We start from the raw sequence: 26,993 nt of genomic DNA on the forward strand, positions 1-26,993 counted from the left end.
GGTGTCTCTGGGCTCTTCAGATGTAAGGAATCTCGGTTTAGGAACTCTGTGGTACCTGTCTAGTAGGAGCATGTCTTGGTGCATGTCTGGGATAAGGAGTTTAAACAGCCCCTGTAAGTATGCGTGCAGATCTGCTGTGCTGACCGTTTCTGCAATCCCTCTCAGGCGCAGGTTATTTCGTCTGGATCTATCTTCCATGTCTGCCAGCTTGTTCTCATAGGCCACCATTGTGTCTTGCATTTCGTTCATTTCAGCCCGCATGGCATTATAGGCTTCGGCGTGGTCCGCCATCTTGTCTTCCAATGACGACGTGCGTGTGCCCAGATCGTGGATTTCAGACTTGATTTCGTTAAGTGATGTGTGGAGGGTAAGTTGTATCTTTTGGTGCATATCGTCCAGCATTTTTTGAATCATGCTCTGGGTTGCGGGCCCGTCCTCTTTTGGGTGTCCCTGCGGTGCAGAGGTTTCATCTTGGCCGCCATCTTGGGACTCCTCCGGTCTCGCCGGCAATTTCCCCTGGGCATTCCGAGCGGCAAAGAAATCACTTTTTTCGCTCCTTTCAGTCTGTCTGCGACCCTTGGTCTGTGACATCATCGTGGGTGCAGTATTTTCCGCCTTTTAGGTGCTCGTTCCGCTAGTTTTAGGCCGTGGTAGCACGGAGCTACACCAACATGCGACCGCTGCGCTTGAGCTCCAGGCCACGCCCCCACAAGAAAACACTTTAAATTTTTTTTTAATTTTAATTTTTTTTTAATTTTAACATCAGATCTCCTCCTCTTTCGTCCAATTGTCTATAACAATACAATTGAAGTAGTTTGAAAAAGATGGACATGAATTGCAATGTATAGGGACAGAGTGTGTGGTACTTTTTTGCGTACAGTGGGACCTCGGTTTACAAATTGAATGCATCCGCCAGGGCGTTTCTTATTGTGAAAAATTTGTGAACTGAAACGAGGTTTCCCATAGGATTGCATTGAAAACCAATTAATCCGTTCTGGAGGTCAGAAAAAGTCAAAATGAGCTGGCATGGAAACCAACCCACAATGCAGAACACACAATAAAAGGCATGCAAACAACGAAGCTCAGCTTCCTACCCTTCCACAGCTTGAGAAATGCACCAAAAAGTCTCCCAAAACAACTGCAAACAATTCACAGAATGGCTCCAAAACTCGATGCAAAAGCCACTCCAAAACTCCACACTCGACGCCACGTGCTACCCACAGGCTCCAGCATGCAGGGGGCGGTGCTATAAACCTCCCAGGTGCAAAAATATTTGTAAATTGAGGCATTATTTTCAATGGATTTTCATTTGTAAACCAAAAATTATATTAACCAAGGCGTTTGTAAACCGAGGTCCCACTGTATGTTATTATAATGCTCTAGGCATTGAACTATAGCTTTTCTTCCTGTCCTCCCAACCAAGATCACAAACTCTGTCTCAACAAAAGATTTGCCCCACTAGAAAGTCCCAACACCACAGGAAAGAGGAGAATGAGTGGGAAAAACAGAAATATAGAAAAATTGGGATTTCTTAATATATCTAATTGTCCCCTCACATCACAAGACATCTTTTATATAAAGGTCTGAAATTTGCCCATAGACACCCAGAAGTTTGTCTTAAAATGTATTTTTTTTTTTTTTTTTAATTATTATTATTATTATTATAAAAGAATCAGGTCAACCCAACAGTCAAAAACATGTGAATAGAGACCATATCTCGAGATATATATATATATATATATATATATATATATATATATATATATATATATATATATATATATATATAATCTATTGGTCTAAATCTCGAGATATGGTCTCTATTCACATGTTTTTGACTGTTGGGTAGACCTGATTCTTTTATAATATATATATATATATATATATATATATATATATATATATATATATATATATATATATATATATATATATATATATATATATATATATATATATATATATATAATATATTTTTTTTTTTTTTTTTTTTTTTTTTTTTTTTTTCGAAACTATAGAGGTTCTCAAATTGAGGTGTTCCAAAATATGTTATAAAGACTTTGAGGTTTAAGGTAAAAAAAAAATACTAAAGCAAATAAATGGAATAACTTAACCAAAAATTAATCAACAACTTTAAAAAATCTAAAAGGTAGAAAAGACATAGTAATTAAAAATGCTGATAAGGGTAGAGGTGTAATTGTAAAGTCTACAGAATATTATGTAAATTAATCTTATAGACTTTTAAACGATCAACAAACCTACCTTGATATTAAAAACAAATCCCCAAGAATACCCATTTTTTTTACCAAAAGGGCACAAATCTAAAGAAAATCCACCAGGTAGACTGATAATAATTGGAATAGATTCACTCAGTTCAAAATTTCGGAATTTATAGATGTATTTTTCTGCAGAATTGTTCACAAAATGACAACTCTTATTTAAAGGACACTTTGCACCTTATACACAAGTTAAATAGAATGTCAAGTTCATTTTATGTGGGTTACTCTAGATGTGACTTCCCTTTACACAATTCTAGAACATCAAAAAGGAATAGAAGCCACCAGATCAAATTTTATGAAAGATAATTACTACTTTTTTTATTTTTTTTTATTATTAGACTTGTACCTGCCCTTCATAATTTTGTATTATTTATGTAAAAACCGGGCTTTAGTGCCATCATCAATAATATGTTACTGCTTGATATTCTACTTATCCCTCCCATCCGATTTAATTTCTATATTTTACTATTTTATTTGTCTGTTTGCCCGGTTCAGGGTTGCTTTACCTTCTTTCTTTTCACGTTGTCTGAGAGAGAAGTATGGTCTTTATGTGGGACACTGACAGCTTAGTAGATCATCCAGTCTTTTTATCCATGTATCCCAGTCCTCTATTTATTTATATCTGTTTACTAGTATACCTCTTTCCATTCGTGCTTACCAAGTTACTTGTCTTATTAATTCATTAATATTTGGAATTGTCTCTGCTGTCCAATTTTTTGCAAGGAGTAATTTAGCTGCCGTCATAATATGTAATGTCACCATTAATGTTTTCTGTATCCTTTCTGGCCAGTGCAAGTTTAATAAAACCACTTCTGGCTTACAGGGTTGTTTTACTTCCGTTATTTGGTATATTATCTTGATGACTTATTTCCAAGATATTTTTTATGGGTGTGCACTGCCACCACGTGTGAATCAAGTTGCCTTCAGCAGTTTTGCATTTCCAGCATCTGTCTGGTAGTTCTAGGAAAATTCTCTCTAGGCGTTTGGGTGTTAAGTACCATCTATCCGGGGCGTGGTTTGGGTGCCGACCAAGATGGACGCGTGAGAGAAGAGCTCCGCTCCACTATCCCTCATAACAGCTCTTACAAAGCGCTTACTAAGGCTAAATGGGTCGCACGAAGCGACCAGACAACCCCCAGACTCCTAGGAAACAAATTCAAAGACCCCTGGACAGTTTTCTGCACCCGCATTCTACCGCGAGCGGGGAGCCGAGCAGCCCCAAAATGGCGTCGCTGTCCACGGCGGATCCTGGCACTGCTCCCTTCGAGAGGATCGAGGAGAAGCTGCAGAGCCTAACAGCCGCAATGGTCACTAAAACCGACCTGCAAACCCTTACCACATCCATCCAAGAGGCGGTCCGAGCAGAACTGGCGGGGCTCCGCGCAGAAGTGACCGCGCATACAGGCCGCATTACCGCCATGGAGGAGACTGCTGCGGCCTTCACAACACGCCTCCAAACTACAGACACGGCGGTGGCACGCCAGGGAGGGATGCTCCTGTCCATGAGGAGGCACCTGGAGGATGTAGATAACAGGGGCAGAAGGCGTAATATCCGAGTCCGTGGCGTGCCTGAATCGGAGAGCTCTGAGAACGTGGTGGAGGTACTAACGGAGCTATTCAACTCTATACTCCAGACACCCACACCGCAAGTGATCGAATTCGAACGAGCCCATAGAACACTACGACCGCGTACTGTGGAGGACGGCCCGAGAGACATTCTTTGCTGCCTACATTCCTTCCCAACGAAAGATGCCATCATGCAAAAGGCACAGGACCGACAGTCATGGCCCTACAGGGGGACGCAAGTGTCGCTATTTAATGATTTGTCCCCGTTCACCCTGGAGGCACGCCGCGCACTCCGCCCGGTCACTAATGCCCTCAGAGACCGCCACATTACATATAAATGGGGATTCCCGTTCGCCCTCATGGCACGACAAGGTAACCACTGGGTGTCCCTCAGGGGGCCAGACGACGTGCCGGGATTCCTGGAAGAGCTCGGCCTTCCCCAGCTGCCAATACCGAATTGGATATTGGGCCCTCCAAACCTCCCTCCGAGACCTCAAAGAGGGAGCAGGCGCAGAGAAGCAAGATCCCCACCAAGTGAGTTTGCCAGGCGGCGCAGAAACCCTACTTCCCCTGAAGAATAAGTACTCTACTCTCGATTGCCATGCTCCAGGAAACCCACTTCAAGGAAGGCTCGGCGCCCAGACTGCACAATAGGCATTATCCTGACACCTACTTCTGCAACCACCCATCGGCCCACAGGGCAGGAGTGGCTATTATCGTGGCGGCCGAGCTGTCGTTCAGGGAACTAGAACGAGAATCTGACCCACAAGGGCGATACCTCTTCTTAAAGGGCGTTATAACCGACAAAATTTACACGTTGGCTACGATATACGCCCCCAATAAGAAACAGGCTCCCTTTTTACGTAATGTCTTACACAAACTGGAAGATTTTACGGACGGGATCCTTCTGGTGGGAGGCGATTTCAACGCTCCTTTAGATCCGACACTAGACTCCTCATCGGGGCATAGCTGCCTGTCACAACGCCACATCAAAAGCATCCGAGAATCTCTGGGCTCTATGAGGCTAGTCGACTGTTGGAGAACCCTAAATCCCACGGCTAAGGACTATACGTATTACTCAGCCTTACACGACCGATACTCCCGCATTGATTTCCTCTTTATTACACAGGAAGGCTTATCTAGGTTACGTAGGGCCGACATTGAGCCAGCTGCATGGTCAGACCATAGCTCAGTTATAATGGAATTAGAATCCCCTCTATTCCGACCGTCTAGGTGGACATGGCGACTTAACGAAACTCTCCTATCGGACCCGGGAACCAGAACACAAATCACTCAAGAGCTGGAACAATTTTTCAGGGACAATGACACACCCGGGATGTCCCCATCACTATCTGGGAGGCCCATAAAAGTGTCATCCGAGGTGTACTCATACGCACTGCCACGATCAAGAGACGAGAAGCGATGCGGGAAATGACCGACCTCTACCAATCTATAGCGCACCTAGAACGCCAGCATAAAAGAACACATCTTAACGCAGTATACGGCGAATTGATGGAAAAAAGAAGGAACCTTAGAGACCTCATCCTGAAAAGACACCTCAGGACGGTGCGGCGCTCAAAAAGCTTCTACTACGCCCACGCGAATAAAGGGGGCAAATACCTGGCGAGAATTCTCAAGGGCCCCTCGCCTCACAGACAGATACACAAAATACGGCTCGCGACAGGAGAAGTGTCGCCCATTCCGCAAAAAATCGCGGAGGAGTTTAGGATATACTACCAAAGCCTGTACAACCTGCCTTCACCAGTAGACAGAGAGTCTCCGACGCGACAATCTACGCGGATCCAGGAATACCTACGTGGCACCATCGCGAACACAATTACCCGGGACGAGGCCCTGATACTGGACTCCCCGATTAGCACTGAAGAACTCACGGCAGCTCTTAAATCCTCCAAATCCGGCAAGGCCCCGGGACCGGATGGCTTTTCGGTCGGGTATTACAAAAAGTTCTCCAATACCCTGATTCCCTGGCTGACCAAGGCAATTAACGAGGTTGGGGAAGGGGGAAACTTCGGACTGGAATCTCTGGCGGCCACCATCACGGTACTATTAAAACCAGGGAAAGACCCGCTGGCCTGCGCCAGTTACCGCCCGATCTCCCTGCTCAATGTGGACGCTAAACTATGTACCAAGGTTCTGGCTACTAGATTGAAACAACTCCTTCCAGAATTGATACACGTTGACCAAACCGGTTTCATCCCGGGCAGGGAGGCTAGAGATAGCACTCTCCGACTCTTCTCCATTCAGCACCACGTCAGGCGGACAAAAACCCCCCTAATGCTGTTATCGACGGACGCTGAAAAAGCGTTTGATCGCGTTAATTGGAACTATATGATAGCAACGCTTCAACAGATGGGATGCGGGCAACGGTTACTCACCTGGATAGCAGCACTGTATAGCAAACCCAGGGCCACGATCAGAGTTAACGGAGCCACGACAACCGACTTCGCAATCAATAACGGCACCCGTCAGGGATGCCCGTTATCACCCCTGCTGTTCGCAATAACGCTGGAACCGCTACTTCAGTCGATCCGCTTGAACCCCGACATCCAGGGATACGACTGGAAGGAGAAATGTCATAAAGTAGCGGCGTACGCGGATGATCTGCTTTTCTTCATACGCAACCCCAGAACCACCATACCTTGTCTCCTCTCTGAAATTGAAAAATACGGGAAACTATCAGGGTTCAAGCTCAATCTTGCGAAATGCGAAGCCTTGAATCTCACATTACCCTCCTCAGACTACAACTCGCTGAAACCTCACTTCACGTTCCGATGGTGTCATGACAAAATGAAGTACCTCGGCATCTGGATACCCACAGACCCGTCGGACATATACAGGTTCAACTTTCAACCCATGTCACAAAAGATAGTCGCTGACCTCACCAAATGGTCACATCCACACATCTCCTGGCATGGTCGTATTGCAGTTCTGAAAATGAACATACTCCCGAGACTCCTCTACCTAATGCAGACCATCCCAGTTGCTCTACCAACAACCTTCTTCTCCCCCCTGAAATCGGCAGTTATCAGATATGTGTGGCGAGGCGAAAGATCCAGGCTGCGATATGATATACTTACTCGACCCAGACAGCGAGGAGGCCTAGCACTGCCGGACTTCAAGAAGTACTACCAAGCCACAGTACTACAACGTATCCAGGACTGGCACGTGACAGCTACTTGGAAACAATGGGTGGAGCTGGACAGAGGCCTTATAGGCCCTACGATTGAGGCTAAGATCTGGGGAGGCGATGGGCACACGGTCTCACAACTCCGAGAAGAAGGGACAGTCCTGCAGATGATCCAGGGATGGAGGACCATGAGAGGCCAAACTCACATCTCTCCCGCTCCTAGCCCGATGACCCCCTTGACGTATAACAAATCGGTGGGTGGTGGGCTCCCACCCAGCGCATGGCCTATCACAACCTATGGGACATATATCCCGATATACAGAGCACTAGGGGCTGGGAAACTTCGCACTCTGGACTCTCTGCTGGAAGGTGCACCTAAGACCCCCATCGCCGTCTTGAGATATATACAACTGACACACTACTATAACACCATGCCTCACAAAGATCGCCTACACCGGAATCTATCTTGGTTCGAGAATCTTTGCTACGGAGGTGAACCCCTGGACCATGCAATCTCGGTACTTTACCAGAATCTCATAACAGCCGACATACCTGCCACCGGAACATTCCAACGACATTGGGAAGAACAACTGGGAATGACCTTCTCAACCTCTCAATGGGATAAGGCACTCATCTGGCAACAGAAGAGCTCTATGAGCTCGCATTACCAAGAGGTAAATTATAAGTTGATCTCATCATGGTACAGAACACCGGCAAGACTACACCAGATCTTCCCATCCATCTCTCCTATTTGCTGGCGATGCAATTCGGACAGGGGCACTATGGCCCACATTTGGTGGTCGTGCAGAGACATCACCACATATTGGGTAATGATAAAAGATGAGATAACATCTATCCTGGGAGACATCACAGACTGGAACGCAGGCCTAGCGCTACTCCATATCTCGACGCAGCCAATCCCGGCATATAGGAAGTCGATACTCAGGCACCTCCTGAACGCAGCTAAAGCTTCCATACCGGTTCACTGGAAAACATCCAGGATACCCACTAAGGAGGACTGGATACAACGAGTTGAGGACATACAGGCAGCTGAAGCGGCACACGCCTCCCTGATGGACCGTGGTACTAAACACGCAGAGATGTGGTTCCCGTGGTTCCAATATATATCGCGTTGCCGCCGAGACACTGGTAGTGCCGGGGCATCGGAGGGCATGTCTACGGAGATGGGTCCCACATAATGGACCGTGACCAACCCTACCCCCCCCCCCCTATCCTGCCTTCTCGTTTTACCCTTCTTCCAACCACTACTTCGCATGACTCACCTGCGAGGTGCCAGCCTTGGGGTGGACAGGAGCAGAAGGGACGGTGGTGGAACACCTGCACGACGTTATACACTACCAATTCCTAACTCACAGCACACGAGGCCTTGGGCCACTATTAATCACCTCCAACACCTCATCTCTAAAAACTTAAGATGCACACTGACCGCTACACTACATACAGTGACTTACAGTACTACCATGTCCGGCCATGGCCCCTACACCCCTTTCACCCTTCCCCACCCCCACCCCCTCCCCCCCTCCCCTCCCCCACCTAATAACCCAAGTGCATGCACTACAGCTTATACTCTTGAACTACCTGCACCATGGCGACATTTACATGGCCTTCTCCATCACGACCTTCATATTACTCATAACACAATTAAGCAGTAGATGGGAAGGTATTGTTCACCTAATTAACACATTCTATACCCCATTATTTCATACAGGACCTCAGGCTAGGGGGACTAGGGCACAGTGGAACGATACTTCGACGAATTTATATCTCACAATACGACTGATTGCATCCACAACCCATGACCCTCCACATTCGAGCACTGACGGACCCAAGACAGAAACACTTCTGGTGAGGGCACAAGCATGCGGACCGAACCCGGTTACTGACTTTAGACAGAAGGGATACCCCCGCTTCCTTCCGATAGGTTAGGGGTAATGATAACTGCTGCTCCTATGGGGGGCGGTTTTGCTGAGATATGCGAGACCCAGGATAAGGCCAGTCTCATGAACTCAATTACTATAGCTCGACCCTAGTGAGTAATACCTGGCTAATTGTCACAGATACCTGGTCTACCTCAATTATTAACTATAGAACACCTAGTGGACCCCCCTATGCTATGTCCTACACTTGCATAATGGAATTATTCTTAATTGCACTAGCAGGTACGATCAGTTTAATATTCATTGCCGACCATGTGCCACACCCTTACCTTTAAACTTTTGGCTATGCCATTCATTGCGATACAATCACCCACAAATTCTTCTTCATGTATGTATAAATGAGAAAACACGGGGTGAAACGGAAAAAAAAAAAAAAAAACAATCGCACAAGTGGAAAATTAAGTTGTAACTGTGGTTATTCACGCATTCAAGGTTCAGATACAATGTTTGTCTGCTCATGGTAAATTTGAGTCTATAACTGTATTTGTAACACCACCAGTTGTACCTAATTGATGTCTTTACTTCAATAAAGAATTACAAAAAAAAGTACCATCTATCCAAATGAAACTCTTTTACCATCACTTCCAAACAGGTGTTGGAGGTGCCATACTGCAGAAGGGAACTCGACACACAAATGGTGGTCGTGCCCAACAATACAAGAGTACTGGAAACGTATACAGGGCCAAATTCAAACAATCCATACATCTCCCGCTCACACCTGACACGTTCATCTTCCTCGTGCCATCCCAAACATTACCCAAACCAAAAGCAACCTTACTACTCCATATGATTTTGGCTGCTAACCAACTCATTCCCGTGTATTGGAAGCACCCAAATCCCCCATCCATAAGGGAATGGATACAAAGGGTCGAGACTATCAGGGGCCTGGAAGAGATCAGACACTCTATAACAGACAAATACAATTTTTACACCGCCACCGGGGAACCTTGGAGTGCATACCTCAAAAACAACTCTATGTAACCCACTGGAATCTGACATAAAGGGCACACAACTGCCAACCTCCTCCCCTTTCTCCCCCACCCCTCCCCCTCTCATGATACAGAAAAAGTAAAGGTATACAATGTTGGTCACGTGTTACAGCAGTTCGAGCAACAAGAGGCCTGCAGTAGACATAGGTCTCCTTCTCTTTATACACTAAAACCCGCTGAAAATCCACAGAAATGTGTAACGCTCAAAGACGATGTAATAGATGTACAACAATCTTATGCATTCACTGTATACTGAACTTTCTTGTTCATATGTTATAACCCTCATGTTTAATTTACACTCATAAATTTGAAGTAATGTTGCAACTTTGCAATAACAAAAAATAAGTATCTATTTGATAGTATAAACTTGGTCTCTATAAGATTTAAGCAATGTATATTTTTGTTAAGTTTATTAAAGATAATTAAATTAACCTAACTTTTGGATAATTTTCATTAAAACCAATTGCAGTCATCTTAACTCACAACTTCTTTGGTTTTAATGAATAATTGTATCTTCCAATCAATGGTACTGCCATGGGCACCAAGTTATGACAATGTTTTTATGGATAGTCTGGAGAAAACTACCTATGGGACAACAACCCTTGTGGCACAAACTTGGTGCTATGTAAAAGGTATATTGATATTTTAATTATTTGGCAGGGTTCAGAAATTGTTTTAGAAGATTTTAGAAGTTATTAATAAGCATAATCTGTCACATAATTTTGCTCCTAACTTCGGGAGGCAGGAGATTGCAGATTTTATACATAGAAAGTAAGATCCAAGAAGTCTAAGGGGCATTGCAGTTAAAATAGGAAAAAAAGAGGGATGTCTTACTCCCGTCATCCCCAGCACATGTCCCTCTATTAGATCTGCCAGTTTCCAATTTTAGAAGGTGTCATTCTGGCACCTAGGGTCTCTCCCATTGCTACACCCGTGTGGGACTCATGGTGATCTCCGCGGTTCAGTGGTGCAGTGAACGGGATGCCACACCCATCAATGCTGAAGACATGCTGCCAGTCTGCCAGGAGGGTGCGCTCTGGCGCAGTGCCTCTGCGAAGAGAGAGGAAAATGATGTGTGGGAGCATGAGGTAAGAAGGCTGGAGAGCAGGGTCCTGACATAAGAAAAGTGAATATTCATATTATTCAAATTATTTATTTTTAATATGTTTAGTGGATTATCACTCCATTAAAGTTGTTCATTATAGTTTTAAGAACTAATCAAAATGTGTTATAGATAATGAATCTAACTGTTTTAATCTTTACAGGTAAATCTTTGAAAAGTGATGAGAAAGATAATTTCAAATCGAATGACAAAATTGAGGTATATATAACTAGCATATATTTAAATTGTGATGTTTAATTTATTATCAATGTATTTATTTATTAAAATATCACATTTATAATGTCTTCAAGCAGAGATGGATCAAAGTTGTCCAGTTCCTTTAGCAGGGTGTCAGACTGGGGCCTGTCCTGGAGCCCTGGGCTCTGTTTCTGTGAGTGTTGTGTGTTGACTGTGTGTGTCTGTGTTTCAGGATTATGTACCTGTGTATGTGCCTTAGAATGTGTGTGAAATCCTGATTGACTGTGCTTGTGTCTCTGACATTGTGCACCTTGTGTGTGAATGTGTGTCTCTGTGAGTGTGGCAGACACCGCAATGGGAAGAGGGGTTTCACCGCCAGAAATGTATGTTTGTTTTTTTTTTTTTTTGTTTTGTTTTTTTTTGTGTGTTTTCACAGTGAGCTGCAATAATCCCAAGAGCAGTGAAATAGCTTTTATAGCTGTTACCTACAAGCACAAGACAAAGCTCTGTGTTGAGTGTAAAACTGGAACTGATTTATGATGGGGACCACACACTGCCTTTTATGTGGATCCCCATGCAGGGTGTTTACTGGAACATATTCCAGGGGGCATTGCCCACTGGACCTGAAAGAAGACTACTGTAAAACACACAAATAATTACATTAACTCTCAGGTCCAGGACATACACGATAATTATATCCCAAAAATATATATCTATTAACCATGTACCCCCTCAAGTCCTATGAGTCCCACAAAATCAGGCTGAGCGGTCGGTCTCTTTCAGGGTTACGAATTGCAATAAAGTACCAAACATAATCATTTGTGAATATGCCAAGTTTGTGTCTCTTGTTCGGGATTTTGTTTCCACAAACATCTTGCAATTCCCACACCTTTTCCCGAACTTCGATGGAGGTAGAAGTTCCAGCGGTGTTCGTGCCATCGAGTGTCCGATTTTAGTTCCATACACTTGACAACCAAACACCGCTGTCTGTGTTAGCGGCTAAAGATGGCCACCACCACGTGTTCGCACATACGAATGACGACCACCCAGCCGAACACTTAGAACGTTGATGATACTGCGGTTACTGAGGTGTTGGCAGAGGTTAACAGGGTCAACAAGCGGTACACTCTGCATATGGGTGGTCTGTCATTTGGTGGTTTGTTCGTTATTCGAAAAGGATAATCTTAAAATAAGAGGTGAACGCAATCCACCGAACAAACAGGAGAATGATACAAAAAGATTTATAATCCAGGAACAGGGTGGTCTGTCAGAGTGCGTGTGTCTTTGAGCATGTGTGTGGCGTAGTTGCTGCCATGTGTTGTGAGTTTGAGGGGCTAATTGTGGTCTTTTTGTCTTGTGTTTAGGGTGAGCGTTTGTTTCATGTAGGGGGTTACTGTGTGACAATGACAACATTCAAGGGGTGACTGTGATAAGGTAGTAGGGTGGCAACTGTGGTAGTGCGAGACGGGTGAGTGTGATATAGTGAGGGCAGGCTGAATGTGACAGGCGTAAGTGGGTGAGTGATGGGGTAGGTGTAGGGGTTAGGGATAGAAATGCGAAAGGGTGAGGGAGTAAGTGACAGTCACGGTGTGTTAGGGTGCATGAGGGGGACGAGTCAGTGTATGGGGCCCAGTGTGTGTCTGGAGTGACCATATATGTAAACCTGTTAAACACAGACTCTCTTCACTGTAATGTCTTGATACATTGTTTGCCCGCCTGTCTTAGGTCATGCCCTAAGCAGCCGGCTTGGTCACCTAATGGTATGGTGATATTGCTTGTATATATCTTGGTTAAACACGCTTCATTTGCTTCTTTCATTTCCTGGCTTTTTTTTTTTTTTTTTTGTAAGCTTGCTATAAAATATTATGTTTCTGTATTCACGAGCAATGGGAAAAACAACAACAAAACATAAAGGCACAGAGTAATATACCAATGTAGGGCTCATTTACAATTTATCTGCTGAATATCCACCATAAGCTGCTGTTGTTAAGAGACACTGATATGTGCAGCTAAAAATTACAGAGTAATTTCAAACCACCAGGCCCATCTTTTGCACCAAACCATTACTAACGGCTACCTCTACAGATACCTAGTAGCACAAATGTTTACATTAAATGGTATTGTTTCTAGACCTAAATTGGATATTATAAAAGGCTTCCTTTACCTATGATTGGCCTAGAGGAATTGATGCAGGAAATAATGGTATGGTGTTTGGACAGATGTTTATGTCAATATTAATTGTTGGATACACAAATACAATTGCACACATTTGTAAAGTAGCATGCATCAATCATTAGACTCGTACAACACCTCTCACACATTGAAACACAATACTTTTTTCCCCTTCTCTCTGATCACGACACACTTATTATGTATATTTATTAATATTTCATTCTTATTTTGTTATCCCTATACTCCCCTACCCCAGTCCTTTTCCCATTTCCTGTCCCATTTTAACCCATCCCATAAAGCTTTTCTTAATTTCATATTATTTTTTTTTATAATTTCTAATTTTCCCTTTCTTTATGTGTATATTTCTGATTATAATGTGTTGTGTTTGAACATGTGATTTATAGTGAGTGCATTCAGATGTATAAATGCATGCAGGGTTAAATAAATTGTTAGAAGTGGCTAGGGTAAAGGGGGTTTAAAGTTTGAGAGGTGTTAACGTCACTTAATTTACATAGGGTGTTAAGAGGACTTAAAGTAACAATACTGTATAGTGTTAGGAATACAAACTAGTGCCCTTGTTATCATTTAAGCGGCCAATAATGTTAGGGCTAAAAAAGCGACTTTAGTGATGCAGTGCTGGCCTCTTCAGTGAAGCTCCTTCTCTTTGGCTGATTCTCAGCCAATCCACTCCTTTCCCATTGGGATACTAATATGCATGCATGGCAAAATGCCATGCTGTGCCAATCAATGGTCATTTTGGGATGACAGCCACTAAAGGGATATTAGCCCATCAATGAAAACATTGCTGTTCCTGCAGAATGACATTGTTTTGAAACTGCAGGGTTAAAATGGGGGGCACATGGCACCCAGACTACGTCATTAAGATTAGGGATCGACTGATTATCGGTCTGGCCGATATATCGGTCTATAGAGATACCAATATTGCCGATAATACAGACCAGGACCGCCGGGCCCGCAGCAAGCTCTTACTTACCTTCCCAGCAGCTCCCTTCAGCTCCCCTGTGTAAATCTCACGAGACCAGCAGCCATCAGAGCATTGCCACGGTTACCATGACAACACTCTGCGCGGCACGCTGGCCACAAAATTTAGACGGGGGTGCTGAAGGGGAGGTAAGTAAGAGCTTGCTGTGGATGCCCACTGCACAGTCCAGACCACCAGGGAATGCCATATCCCCCTCCCATCCCTCCCCCCCCATTTTACACACATTACACACCTACACAACACACATCCACTATACACACACACACTACACAAATACACTGCATTCACTATACACGTTTGTGTTCCTGACCCTATCAGGGCCAGATTAAGAGCTCAGTGGGCCTGGTGCTGACAATTATGACGGGCCTAATTACAGAATCATATTGACCAAAAACAGTAAAACACTCCCAAGTGTCATGTATCTGATGGAGATGGTGCTGGAGAGAAAGAAAACAGCAGCTAGAAAACACATACCCTAGGCTAATCTCTCACTAATTTATGTTTTCATCTTTCAAGTAAATCCATAACCCTAACAGCAGTGTCCAGTAAAGCAGGAAGTCAATGGGCACAGAGAAGGGTGTGCCACTGACACAAATCACGTAACCTGCCAAAAGGGGCGAACATGCCCAAAAAGAGGACATGTCTGCCCAAAGAATTAGAAGGCCAGCCTGCATGCAGCTGGCCAACTAAGTTGATACTATGCAGACAGCACCCTGAGCTTGGCATAAATGCATCTAAAGATGCGCTCACTCAACACTTTCTAAGGACTTTCCCCTAGCACTCGCTGCTCCACTTGTCTCCTTACCTTCTTAATAGCAGGCAGAAGCTCCTGGTATATAGTCTGGGACAGAGAAACACTGTATGTAGTGAGTGTAGAAGAAAGGGAACATGCCACAGTGTTAGAGAGACCAAAGCCAGCATTAACTTAAAGGAGCACTATAGGTTCAGGGACACAAACATGAATTCATGACCCTATAGTTTTAACACCACCATCTAGCCCCTCATGCCTCCATAAATATAGCAAAATCTTACTGTATTCAAGCCTGAAGCTGTAACTCTGCATGCTGTTAGACTCAGAAAAACAAGCAGTCTTCTGACATCATTAGAAGTGGTGGCCTGATCCAATCACAGTGCTTCCACATAGGATTGGCTGAGACTGACAAAGAGGCAGATCAGGGGCAGAGCCAGCATGATTCAAACACAGCCCTGGCCAATCAGCATCTCATCATAGAGCTGAATTGAATCAATGAATCTCTGAGGAAAGTTCAGTGTCTGCATGCAGAGGGAGGAGATACTGAATGTTTGGATGCATTTTAGGCAGCCATGACCCAGGAAGGATCTCTAACAGCTATCTAAGGAGTGGCCAGTGAAGTTATCACTGGGCTGTAATGTAAACACTGCATTTTCTCTGAAAAGACAGTGTTTACAGCAAAAAAGCCTGATGATAATGATTCTACTCACCAGACCAATTCAATAAGCTGTAGTTGTTCTGGTGACTACAGTGTCCCTTTAACTATATTCATTGTCAGCCAGACATGGGGGCACTGGGAGACATGGGGACACTGAGACACCAGGGCCACAGACACTAGGGACACTAGCTTGGAGACATGGGGACATTGAGACACTTGAGGCACTGGGAGACATGGAGGCACTAGGAGACATGGGGACAGTGAGACACTGGCAGGCTGGGGGCACTGGGAGACTAGAGGGCACTGAGACACCAGGGACACTGGCTGGGAAACATGGTGACATTGAGAGACATTGGGGACACTGTGTCCCCATGTGTCTGTGTCATAATGTCTCCCAATGTCCCTTAGTGTCTCAGTGTATGTTTCCTTGCAGCCTTCCCCCCCATCCCTTACTTCCCTGAGCTGTAGGCTATCTCTGCAGGGTGGGAGTTGCTGTCTAGACTCTCTGTAGCTGCACTCCTGCAGATCAGTGAGTATAGATAGGCAGGGAGGGATATGCTGGAACTTCCTATCCCTGCCTGTCTCCACACACAGCGACCCCTACTGGCCAGTGCTGGTATTGCAGAGTAATCTCTTGTTTATACTGAGAAAAATACCAGCATTTGTATTGCCAGTATCACTGCAATATTGGCACCAGCAAGGCAACCTCAAATACTGGCTGTGCCAATAAAATATAAGCCAGTTGGAATCCCTAAGAGTAGTGTGTGAAAAAAAATAAAAAAAATGTAAAAACAATATATATATATATTTTTTTTAAATCCATGGGCCTGGAGCTGCAGCTCCATCAGCCCCTATGTTAATCCAGCCCTGGACCCAATAGTGATCCTTTCATAATACTAAAATATGATAATTCCCCCTCATAACTTGTTTATGATCTAGTTAACCAGTTTTAATGAATAACATTTTTAATGAAAGCTACTGCTAGTGCTAACACATTGGTATATGATTTGCATAAAATACCACTACATTCGTAAATATTCCTGCTTGTGTTTTTTTCAGAATGAAAATGGCATTAGATTTGACATTGAAGAGAAACATGATGATTATCTAATTTATCTGCAACAGAGAAACAGGTATTACAAATTGTAAAACTGCATTTGTATAATGTATGTATTGGTAAACATGTAAATGTATGTTCTAACAATTGCTTCCAAAAAATGTTTTGAATTATCTCACTGTGTAATGCATTAGTGGCCATATAAACTCAAATGTACACCTAACACATGTAGAGTACTAAAATATGAAATAAGGCTAATTGATGTACTCTTTGATTAGATATTTATAATTAAGAGATTTCTTTTATATCAACTTTTTGAGGATATTTCACCTTATCTGTGTTGTGGACAGAATATTAGCTAAAGTAAAATGCCTATTTACTCCATTCAGTTATAATCAGTATTATTCAATAAATTACTAAAATGACCTCTAGATGTCACTCAGGAGTACCCCACTCATCGACTAAACAATCTAATTTTCAAGATGGCGCTGGAATCCGGGGGAGAACTTCATGACGACAGTAATGACATAAGATGGCACACCCAGTAGGGCGTGCTTTGAATAAAACACTTAAAGGACCACTCTAGGCACCCAGACCACTTCAGCTTAATGAAGTGGTCTGGGTGCCAGGTGCAGCTAGGGTCAACCCATTTTTTTATAAACCTAGCAGTTTCAGAGAAACTGCTATGTTTATAAATGGGTTAATCCAGCCCTCAAAGCCTCTAGTGGCTGTCTCATTGACAGCCGCTAGAGGCGCTTGCGTGATTCTCACTGTGAAAATCACAGTGAGAGCACGCAAGCGTCCATATGAAAGCATTAATAATGCTTTCCTATGAGACCGGCTGAATGCGCGCACAGCTCTTGCCGCGCGTGCGCATTTAGCCGAATGGGAGGAGTGGAGAAGGATCGGAGGAGAAGAGCTCCCCACCCGGCGCTGGAGAAAGGTAAGTTTTAACCCCTTTCCTCTCCCCAGAGCCAGGCGGGAGGGGGACCCTGAGGGTGGGGGCACCCTCAGGGCACTATAGTGCCAGGAAAATGAGTGTTTTCCTGGCACTATAGTGGTCCTTTAACCAATTATTAATGTATTATTTCATGTTATCTATGACAATGCTTATGATGTAATTTTGCTTTAAAAGGGACATGTCGTCCCCCATGAATAAACATTCCAGAGTATTTCATCAACCGGGAAACATGTGTCTGGTGTGATTTACTTGGGAAAGCATGCATGCACCATAACCAATTTGGAAAGGGGCAGATACACAAGATAATCAATTTATTGATTGATTGATTTCCACTTCAATCTGGCTAAGCAACCATGTTGAGTCAGACTCTACTTTTATCTGAGCAACTGCAGCTTAACCTAACTTGCCTGCTGCTACACTCTTTTTGGGTGTTCAGCCCATGCTTGCCATGTTTCAGGTGGGCTCTGTGGATAGACAGCCCCCTTCCTCTTTATGTAATCCTGATGTGCATTCATGCCTGGATGACCCAAAGATGTCCTTCCAGCTATTTTGTAAAAATTACAACTCATGATTCCTTTTTGCTGGGCGAAGGCATGCTGTGAATCATACAAGTTGTAATTCAGAACTATAAATGGCAATCATCAGTAATTACACTGAATTTTTACATGATATCCACACCATGTATTGCCTAACCTTTTTCTTTTAAATCTAAATCTGGCAAAGGTTTTAAAGAACACTCTAGGCATCATACCCACTACAGTATCAAGTAAGTAGTTAAACTATTTTTAAACCAACTGCATGGCTGAGAGTCTCAGGGTATTTATATTGATGCCGAACCCAGCTAAGAAATCAAAGTGTTAGAAATGTATTTGACTACTTATATTGTGGGTGTGTCGGTGCATCCAGGTCCTAACCCCTACAGTGCTCTGTTTATGGGGCTCCGAGTGTTCTTTTAATTTGGGGAAATATATGTCCGCAATTAATAGCTACATGTAGAGTTAGAGTGCTAAAATGTTGTAAAAAAAATAACAAAAAAAATAAAATATATATATATATATATATATATATATATATATAATGTTAACGTATTGAATATTTAATATTATTATTGTCTTTCCTAGAGTGTTAAATTGCTATAAAGCAAAAAATCCTGTCGAAATAAAGCTGGAACATCTGGAAAAAGGATTTTCGGTATATCTTAATGGAGCAAATGCGAACTCGAAAAAGCAGCAGAGTACTCAATATTTACCAAGAGGTGGTTCAAAAATTGCCAAAGTGACTCGTGAGTTCTTTTTATGTGTGCATATTTGCTTAGGTATTTGACACTTCACAGACTGGAATTAATAGCATAGCCTAAATATCATATTTTTTCTGCATTTCTCCCCTGTAGCTTATGTGCAATGACTCATGTTATTTCCTTTGCAGCCTTTCTCTCATTTAATCTTTAAAAACTCAGATTTTAATAGCTCCCAAACTGTGGATATACAAGGACAACATATTTAAAGGTCCACTCCTTTTTTTCATGTCACAAAAAGTACAGATTTCAATAGAAATTGGCACTTTTAGAAATTAACCTTGTTACACCACACTGGCTGTGACTAAGACAACTGGTCCTGTTACTTCGTGTTTGTTTAGTTCACTGGAACTAAATTCCTGAGGCAGGCAATTTCCCAAAGACCTATTATTGACTTGCCATGGGAAATCTGTGATTGTACAGCCACAGAAAATCTGACCTGGGGAAGAAAACGAGGAATTGTAAAAGCTTTATAAATAGAGTTTAGAAAAATCCCCAGCAAAATAATTAAATGCATGCATCTTTTAATTGGGATATATCTTATAGGTCAGGGGTAGGGAACCTTTTAGCAGCACTGTGCCGAAATAAGATTGTGATGGCCTTTTTTTTTTTATTTTTTTTTTTTTAAATTGAGGTATGCATGTTGCCATATTCTGTGTTTGTTATTTATACTGCAGTTGCTTTGTATCGTTGTATTTGTGCACAAATGAGATATATTGTATATGTTCACGAGTAGTTTGTGGTATTGTGTACCTATGAATGGGGGCTGCTTGTGGAATTGTGTATGTCTGGATGGATATGTCACATTGTGTATGTGTGGGGTTGTGTGCATGTGTGTGGATTGTTGGTGGGGTTGTGTTTGTGCAGACTGTGTGTGTGTGTGTGTGTGAGCTGTTTGTATTATTTATGAGGGGGCAGTTTATTCTGTAGCTCTGTTTATATCTAGCAGTGTGGTTGATTCCTTCGGGGTACCAGGCTTGCCAGGTACAGCTCAAAGCTCAAGGACAGGAGCTGCAGGCTGCTCTACTACAGTGTGGATTCCTATTCACAAGTGCTTGAAGGAAGTGATCTGAGATCACTTCCTCAACGTGCTGCAATCCATACATTGTATTGTCCTTCACCACCTTTTCGTAGAGATCTGAAGTTTCACTGGGACTTCTGATAGGCTAGAGTCTGTTTGGCTCATGTAGCCTTGAGTGCCGTGCAAAGGCACCTTGACTGCCATAGGTTGCCTACTGTTCTAGGTTATTAAAAAAAAAAAAAATAGTCAAACTTCATGCTTTATTGAGTCAAGTGTATGTGTTTTTTTTTGTTTTTTTTTTGTTTGTTTTTTACAAAAAAGTGCAGATTTCAATAGACATTTGAATGTTTTTTTGTTTTTGTGTTTTAAACTAATCGTATTACTCCCAGGCGTTTAACCCCTTAAGGACACATGACATGTGTGACATGTCATGATTCCCTTTTATTCCAAAAGTTTGGTCCTTAAGGGGTTAATCCAACCTTTTGCCACTGAATGGGACAATTCTTGAGCAAATTAAGTGTCTTTATGACCTACATTTGGCAATATTATGTATCTTATAAGTAATTAAGAACAAGATCAAATCATCTGCTAAGTGGTTTTGACGTCAGGCCAAGTGGACCTCTAAGATGGGAGCTCAGTCTGCCTCGAATCCTACCAATCCACTCTATTATACGCATTTTTAGAGGCTTGTGCACATTTTTCATACTTACCGTACTTAGTTCCTACGGTAAAATTCTCTAAAAAAACAAACAAAAAAAAACAAAGCTGAACCACATAGAAGCTTCAATAGCTTCTATATTTTCCTCGACCCCAGGGATGTTTGAGGGTCCACACAATTAATCTTGAGACCAGGGTGGAGACAGTGGTCATAGCTCATAACGTTATTGTGGATCGAACGAACAACCTGTTAAGCTGGTGTTTGAAGCCGAGTACATTTTGGAGCACTTCTCCAACAGGTCATGATGGAATAACATCAGCTTCCAGTTTGTACCTTCTCAACTGTTTTTTAACCTAAAGATAACATTGACATTGTTATGGTACCTAGAGTGAAATGCCTCTGCCACATGCTCCTGGAGGAGCTTGCTTGCTAGCCTCCTGCCAGGGCCGGTGCAAGGATTTTTGCCGCCCTAGGAAAAAGTAAAGTTCCCCCCCCCCCCCATATGACATCACAATGCCCCATGTTAACTAACGCAAGTACTGCAGTGCCGCCGTGTTTACATTAAAAGGCCTGCAGGGACAGGCTATAGACACCAGAACCACTACATTAAGCTGAAGTGGTTCTGGGGACTATAGTGTTTCTTTAATGTGAGGTAAATTAGAGATTAGTGCCACGAATAATATACGAGATTGCCTACTTACAATCAAATGAGGATGGTGATGGGCTCTAGCTGCAGTCTGGCTCCACTCGTCTGGTGTAGAACAGGCTCTCTGGAGGCTTTGTGATCTGGGAGAACGGAAAGCAGCTCCATTTTTTTAAAGGCCCTTTACACAGCTCATGGTCTGGGCTCCAGGGTCCACCTTCATGTTCCACCAAATAGTTTGTTCACAGGAGTAGGGGATGTCCTGATATGTGTGTAAGGAATGCATTGTGTGAATCTGTGTGTGTAAGGGATGCATTGTATGTAAGTGTTGAATTGCTTGTGTGTGTGTGTCTGTGTGTGTAATGCATCATGTGTTTTTCTGTGTGCAAGGGGTGCATTGTGTGTGTGTGTGATGGATGTCAATCTCTCCCTCCTCCCTTGTCACTCTCTTCTCCCCCCTCGTCACTCTCTTCTCTCCCCCCCCTCGTCACTCTCTTCTCTCCCCCCCTCGTCACTCTCTTCTCTCCCCCCCTCGTCACTCTCTTCTCTCCCCCCCTCGTCACTCTCTTCTCTCCCCCCCTCGTCACTCTCTTCTCTCCCCCCTCGTCACTCTCTTCTCTCCCCCCCTCGTCACTCTCTTCTCTCCCCCCTCGTCACTCTCTTCTCTCCCCCCCTTGTCACTATCTTCTCTCCCCCCCTTGTCACTCTCTTCTCTCCCCCCTTGTCCCTCTCTTCTCTCCCCCCCTTGTCCCTCTCTTCTCTCCCCCCCTTGTCCCTCTCTTCTCTCCCCCCCTTGTCCCTCTCTTCTCCCCCCTCCCTTGTCACTCTCTTCTCTCCCCCCCTTGTCCCTCTCTTCTCTCCCCCCCTTGTCCCTCTCTTCTCTCCCCCCCTTGTCCCTCTCTTCTCTCCCCCCCTTGTCCCTCTCTTCTCTCCCCCTATTGTCCCTCTCTTCTCCCCCCTCCCTTGTCACTCTCTTCTCCCCCTCCCTTGTCACTCTCTTCTCCCCTCCCCACTCTCATTCCCCCTCCTAACCCCGTCAATTCCACTCCCTGTCAATTACCCCCCCACCTTGTCAATTTATTCCCCCCCCCCTTTCAATTTATTCCCCCCATCCTGCCTGTCCATTTATCCCACCCTGCCTGTCCATTTATCCCACCCTGCCTGTCCATTTATCCCACCCTGCCTGTCCATTTATCCCACCCTGCCTGTCCATTTATCCCCCCCCTCCCTGTCCACTTATTCCCCCCCTCCCTGTCCATTTATTCCCCCCCTCCCTGTCCATTTATTCCCCCCCTGTCCATTTATTCTCCCTGTCCATTTATTTCCCCCCCCTCCATTTATTTCCTCCCCTCCCCCTCCCTTTATTTCCCCCCCCTCCCTCCCTTTATTCCCCCCACCCTCCCCTACCTATGTTGTAGCGTGGCCGAGCTCTGTACTGTCCGCGGGTACAGGGAGCTTTTGTTTCCTGTACCCGGCCGGACTAAAAGGTGTTGCATAGTTACAAAAGTGTTACATAGTTACATTGCTGAAAAGAGACTTGCGTCTATCAAGTTCAGCCTTCCTCACATATGTTTTTTGCTGTTGTTCACTTCTGTTAGACAAATGCTCCCTGTACCGGCGGATCATACAGGGCTCGGCCATGCTACAGTGAGGGAGTGACAGGAGGGAGCGCTGAGCGCTTCCCTCCTGTCAGCTCCTCTCTTCATGCTGCGCCCGGGCGGTGCGCCCTCATGGACGCACCAGCCCGGGAGAAGCTGCAGCCGCCTGAGGCTCTCTACAGAGCGCTCGGGCGGCTGCAGCATTAGGGCAGACTATGGGCCCTGCAGGGAAACCTGTGAAAAAACTACTGAACTTGATCGACCGTTAGCACTGATTTCATGGAACTGTTTTGGGCATAGGGCTATGTGCATGGTCAGTCAAAATTATGACTTCCATGAAAATCCTAAACCGATCTGTGTGATTTTTTTTGATATTTTAGTTACCCAGATCAGGGCTGTCAGGGGATGTAACTTTTGTGGGGATTTTGTGTGTTTAAAGGTATTTTTGGCGTTTAATAAAAATGTATGTTTTCTGTGTCTGGAGATAATGGAGTATAATACAGTGCTTGACTCAATTATCTCCCAGGCACAGGGGAGGGATTATCTTGTTTTATGTGGGAGTGTCCTGGCCGTGAGAGTCAATGTAATTGTGTGTGTGTGTTTTTACTGTAGTCTACTCTCAGGTCCAGGGGGAGTGCCCCTTGCATTGGGACCTGCATACAAGGCCAGTTGGGGCTGCCAATAAAAGAGTTCCTGCCTATCCTCAACATAGTCTCATCTCATGTGTGGGGGGAACAGCTGTATCTGCTCTGGGGATTGCTATATCCATATACTCCTCTGGGTTATAATCACTTGCTCTTGTAAGAGCAGCCTGATACATTCTCTGGAGTAGGAGAGATCTGCCCACTGGAAGCTGGATCCTGGTCTTGGGTCCATGGTGGGTGGAGGATGGCGAGACCCCAGCCAAGCTGTAACGCTGGAAGTGGGGACTATGGTGCTGATGGTGTCTGGTGGACTGCTTGGAAGTACTCGGCGGTACTAGGAAGCAGTGATCTTGTTTGAACGAATGACATTTCACCCTATTGCCTTTTGCTTACCTGTCTGCTGATCCCTGCATTCAACTTCATTTTCAGGCACATACACTACCTCTTTGAATTCTCAAAAAAAAAATTTAAAAAATTATGTAAAATTGAACAACAGAAAACATTATATGACACAAAATTCCCAGGGGACACGCAATGGAAATATTGGAGACACTACAGTAAATACAGATTTGGCTATCCTTCATTACTATTTTTCTTGGCCCTTTCCTCAGATTAGGGAATTTAGGTTGGTTTTGTGGGTCAGGAAATTGGGTCATTTTGGATTGCACAACTTCATCCTATTGCCTTATTTTAATCTATTTTGCTTATCACTGCATCCAGCTGTGTTCCCAGACACCTTCTTTGACTAAAATAAAAGACAAAAGAAAAATTTACATTTTCCCAGTTTCTGCTATTCTGGCACTTTTTGATTAGTGGTTTTCCATTTTGACTTATTTGTTTTACGAATAGCAAGCTGATGCCCATGATAGCAGGTTCTGAAAATAATATCTCCTTGTCTGAACATGTAGACATAGAAATGTATTTACTAGGAATTTTTTCCTAGTTTGTTGCAAAATTGGAAGCGCTTCAGACTGGGTTTTTTGCCTTCTTTTGGATCAACAGCAAAAGCATATGTGAGGAAGGCTGAACTTGATGGACGCAAGTCTCTTTTCAGCTATGTAAATATGTAAATGTAGGCACCCAGACCACTTCAGCTCAATGAAGTGGTCTGGGTGCCAGGTCCATCTAAGGTTAATCCAGCCTCTAGTGGCTGTCTCATTGACAGCCGCTAGAGGCACTTTCACGCTTCTCCCTGTGAAAATCACATAGAGAAGACGCTGATGTCCATAGGAAAGCTTTGAGAAATGTTTTCCTATGGACTGATTGAATGCACGTGCGGCTCTTGCTGCGCATTTAGCGCTGACGTTGGAAGAGGAGGAGATTTCCCCAGCACCGAGGGACCCTCGGATTCTTTGGTCCTCGCTTGGGATGGTAAAATCAGGATGCCAGGTATAAAGAGTATTTTTTTTTTTTTTAAATAATAAACGCGTTTCGCATTGCAAGGCTTTATCAACTAGATAAAAAAAAAAAAAGTCAGCCTGGCATGATTGTCTGATCATTCCACTTCACGCTATACACACCAGAGCTGGACAAAGCACTGGCAAATGTGAGTAGAATAATACCCACCCAGAGTATGTATGTATGTATGTATGTGTGTATAATATATATATATATATATATATATAATGTGTATGTATATGTAAAATGCACCTTGCACTCAGGTTTCAAACTTGCCACACCGGGTGCAATACCAAGGCTTAGATATCCAAATAGTAAAGTAATATGGCTGCACTCACGGATTTCCAATAAAATGCAACTTTTATTCCAGTTCTTTAAAATAGATCAATGTTTTAGTCCAGCTTGTGGACTTTCATCCGGATCACAAGTACATTAAAAACATTTCATATAGATATAGGATGCAATAATTGTAATCATAGTAAACTAACTCACTGTTCGTGAGGGAACCGGCGTTCTTCCGGATCATGTGCAGCATAAACCTTGTCCATTTGTGTGACGCTAACGTCGTTGGGTAGCGGTTTCTACTGAAAACTGCCGCCATGGCAACGTGTATCAATAATAAGCTTCCACAACACTGTGTATGTATAACTACAATAAGTGACAGCTCATATAGAAGAATAGAAAAACTGTCCAAGTGCTTATAACTGGACAAAAAAGTGAAGTGCTATTGAAGAACGCATCTTAACAGTTATTGTTAAATACCCGCATACGTGGTGCATTGTGCAACAGCTAATACAATTTAGCTGTGAATAGTAGTGCATTATAATATCAATATTATAAAGTGCCTAGTTTAATAAGGTGATTTTCTTAAAGTGCAATGCTAATGTAAAGTGTAATTTCATTATAAAGTGCATGTCATATTTTAAAAGTGCTTATGTGACTTGTGCTAAAGTGACATAATAACTACATGTATTAAAGTGCAAAGAAAAAACGTAAATACTATCATCCAATTAATATGAACTCTAAATATTCAGGGTTCTATTAAGGTAGAAAGCTTACAAATATATATATATATATATATATATATATATATATATATATATATATATATATATATATATATATATATATATATATATATATATATATATATATATATATATATATAAACAAATAGAAAGGAGTGCACTCGAGAGGACTTCTTGGAAACAATCAATTCAGTTTATTTTGCAAACGTGCAAACATTCAAAGATGATCAAGTCGACGTTTCAGTCCTCGAAGGACTTTTATCTTTATTTTTATATACATATACATTTCTTCCTTGTAAAGAACTAGGGGATGATCCCTTTTTACAAGTTCTTATTTACAGGTGCTAACATATATGGTATGCCATACCTAAATACTTATTTAGTTAGCACCCCCAAATAAAGCTACTACCTATGCAATAATTCAATGACAAACAAAACAATAACTAATTACAGTCTAATTACAATCTAAATAATATATTTGCAAGCTAGGGCTAAAGGAAATACTTGGATATCACAGAAAGGAGTGTAGAGACAGGGATTTATTCAACCCTCTAGGGGATACTGTGTCCAGCTCATGTATCCAAAACACTTCCTTATAAAGGAGCATCTTCCCCCGGTCACCACCTCTCCTTGGTGGCGGGATGTGGTCAATCGCCACAAACTGTAATGCAGCCAAAGTGTGTCTCAGATCCAAGAAGTGTTTTGCCACCGGTTTGTCCGATTGGCCATCCCTGTATGCCAGTCGAATAATGGATCTATGTCCCATGATGCGTTCACAGATAGCTTTTTCTGTCTTCCCTATATAGCAAAGACCACATGGGCAACTTGATTTGTAGATTACATGTGTGGTTTTGCATGTAATTGTAA

General features: G+C 43.2%; 1 protein-coding gene across 1 annotated transcript in view; it reads left to right on the forward strand.

Annotated features, from left to right (window-relative positions):
- The window catches only part of KATNIP (katanin interacting protein), a 357,151-nt gene that overhangs the window by 7,343 nt on the left and 322,815 nt on the right, over positions 1-26,993 (forward strand). The window contains exons 2-4 of the mRNA XM_063430236.1: positions 11,206-11,261; positions 16,884-16,957; positions 18,964-19,124. Coding sequence (XP_063286306.1) covers positions 11,206-11,261; positions 16,884-16,957; positions 18,964-19,124 — 291 coding nt within the window. The remainder of the gene's footprint in view (positions 1-11,205; positions 11,262-16,883; positions 16,958-18,963; positions 19,125-26,993) is intronic.

This window comes from Pelobates fuscus, chromosome 8 (genome assembly GCF_036172605.1).
Source record: "Pelobates fuscus isolate aPelFus1 chromosome 8, aPelFus1.pri, whole genome shotgun sequence".
In the NCBI taxonomy this organism is placed as follows: domain Eukaryota; kingdom Metazoa; phylum Chordata; class Amphibia; order Anura; family Pelobatidae; genus Pelobates; species Pelobates fuscus.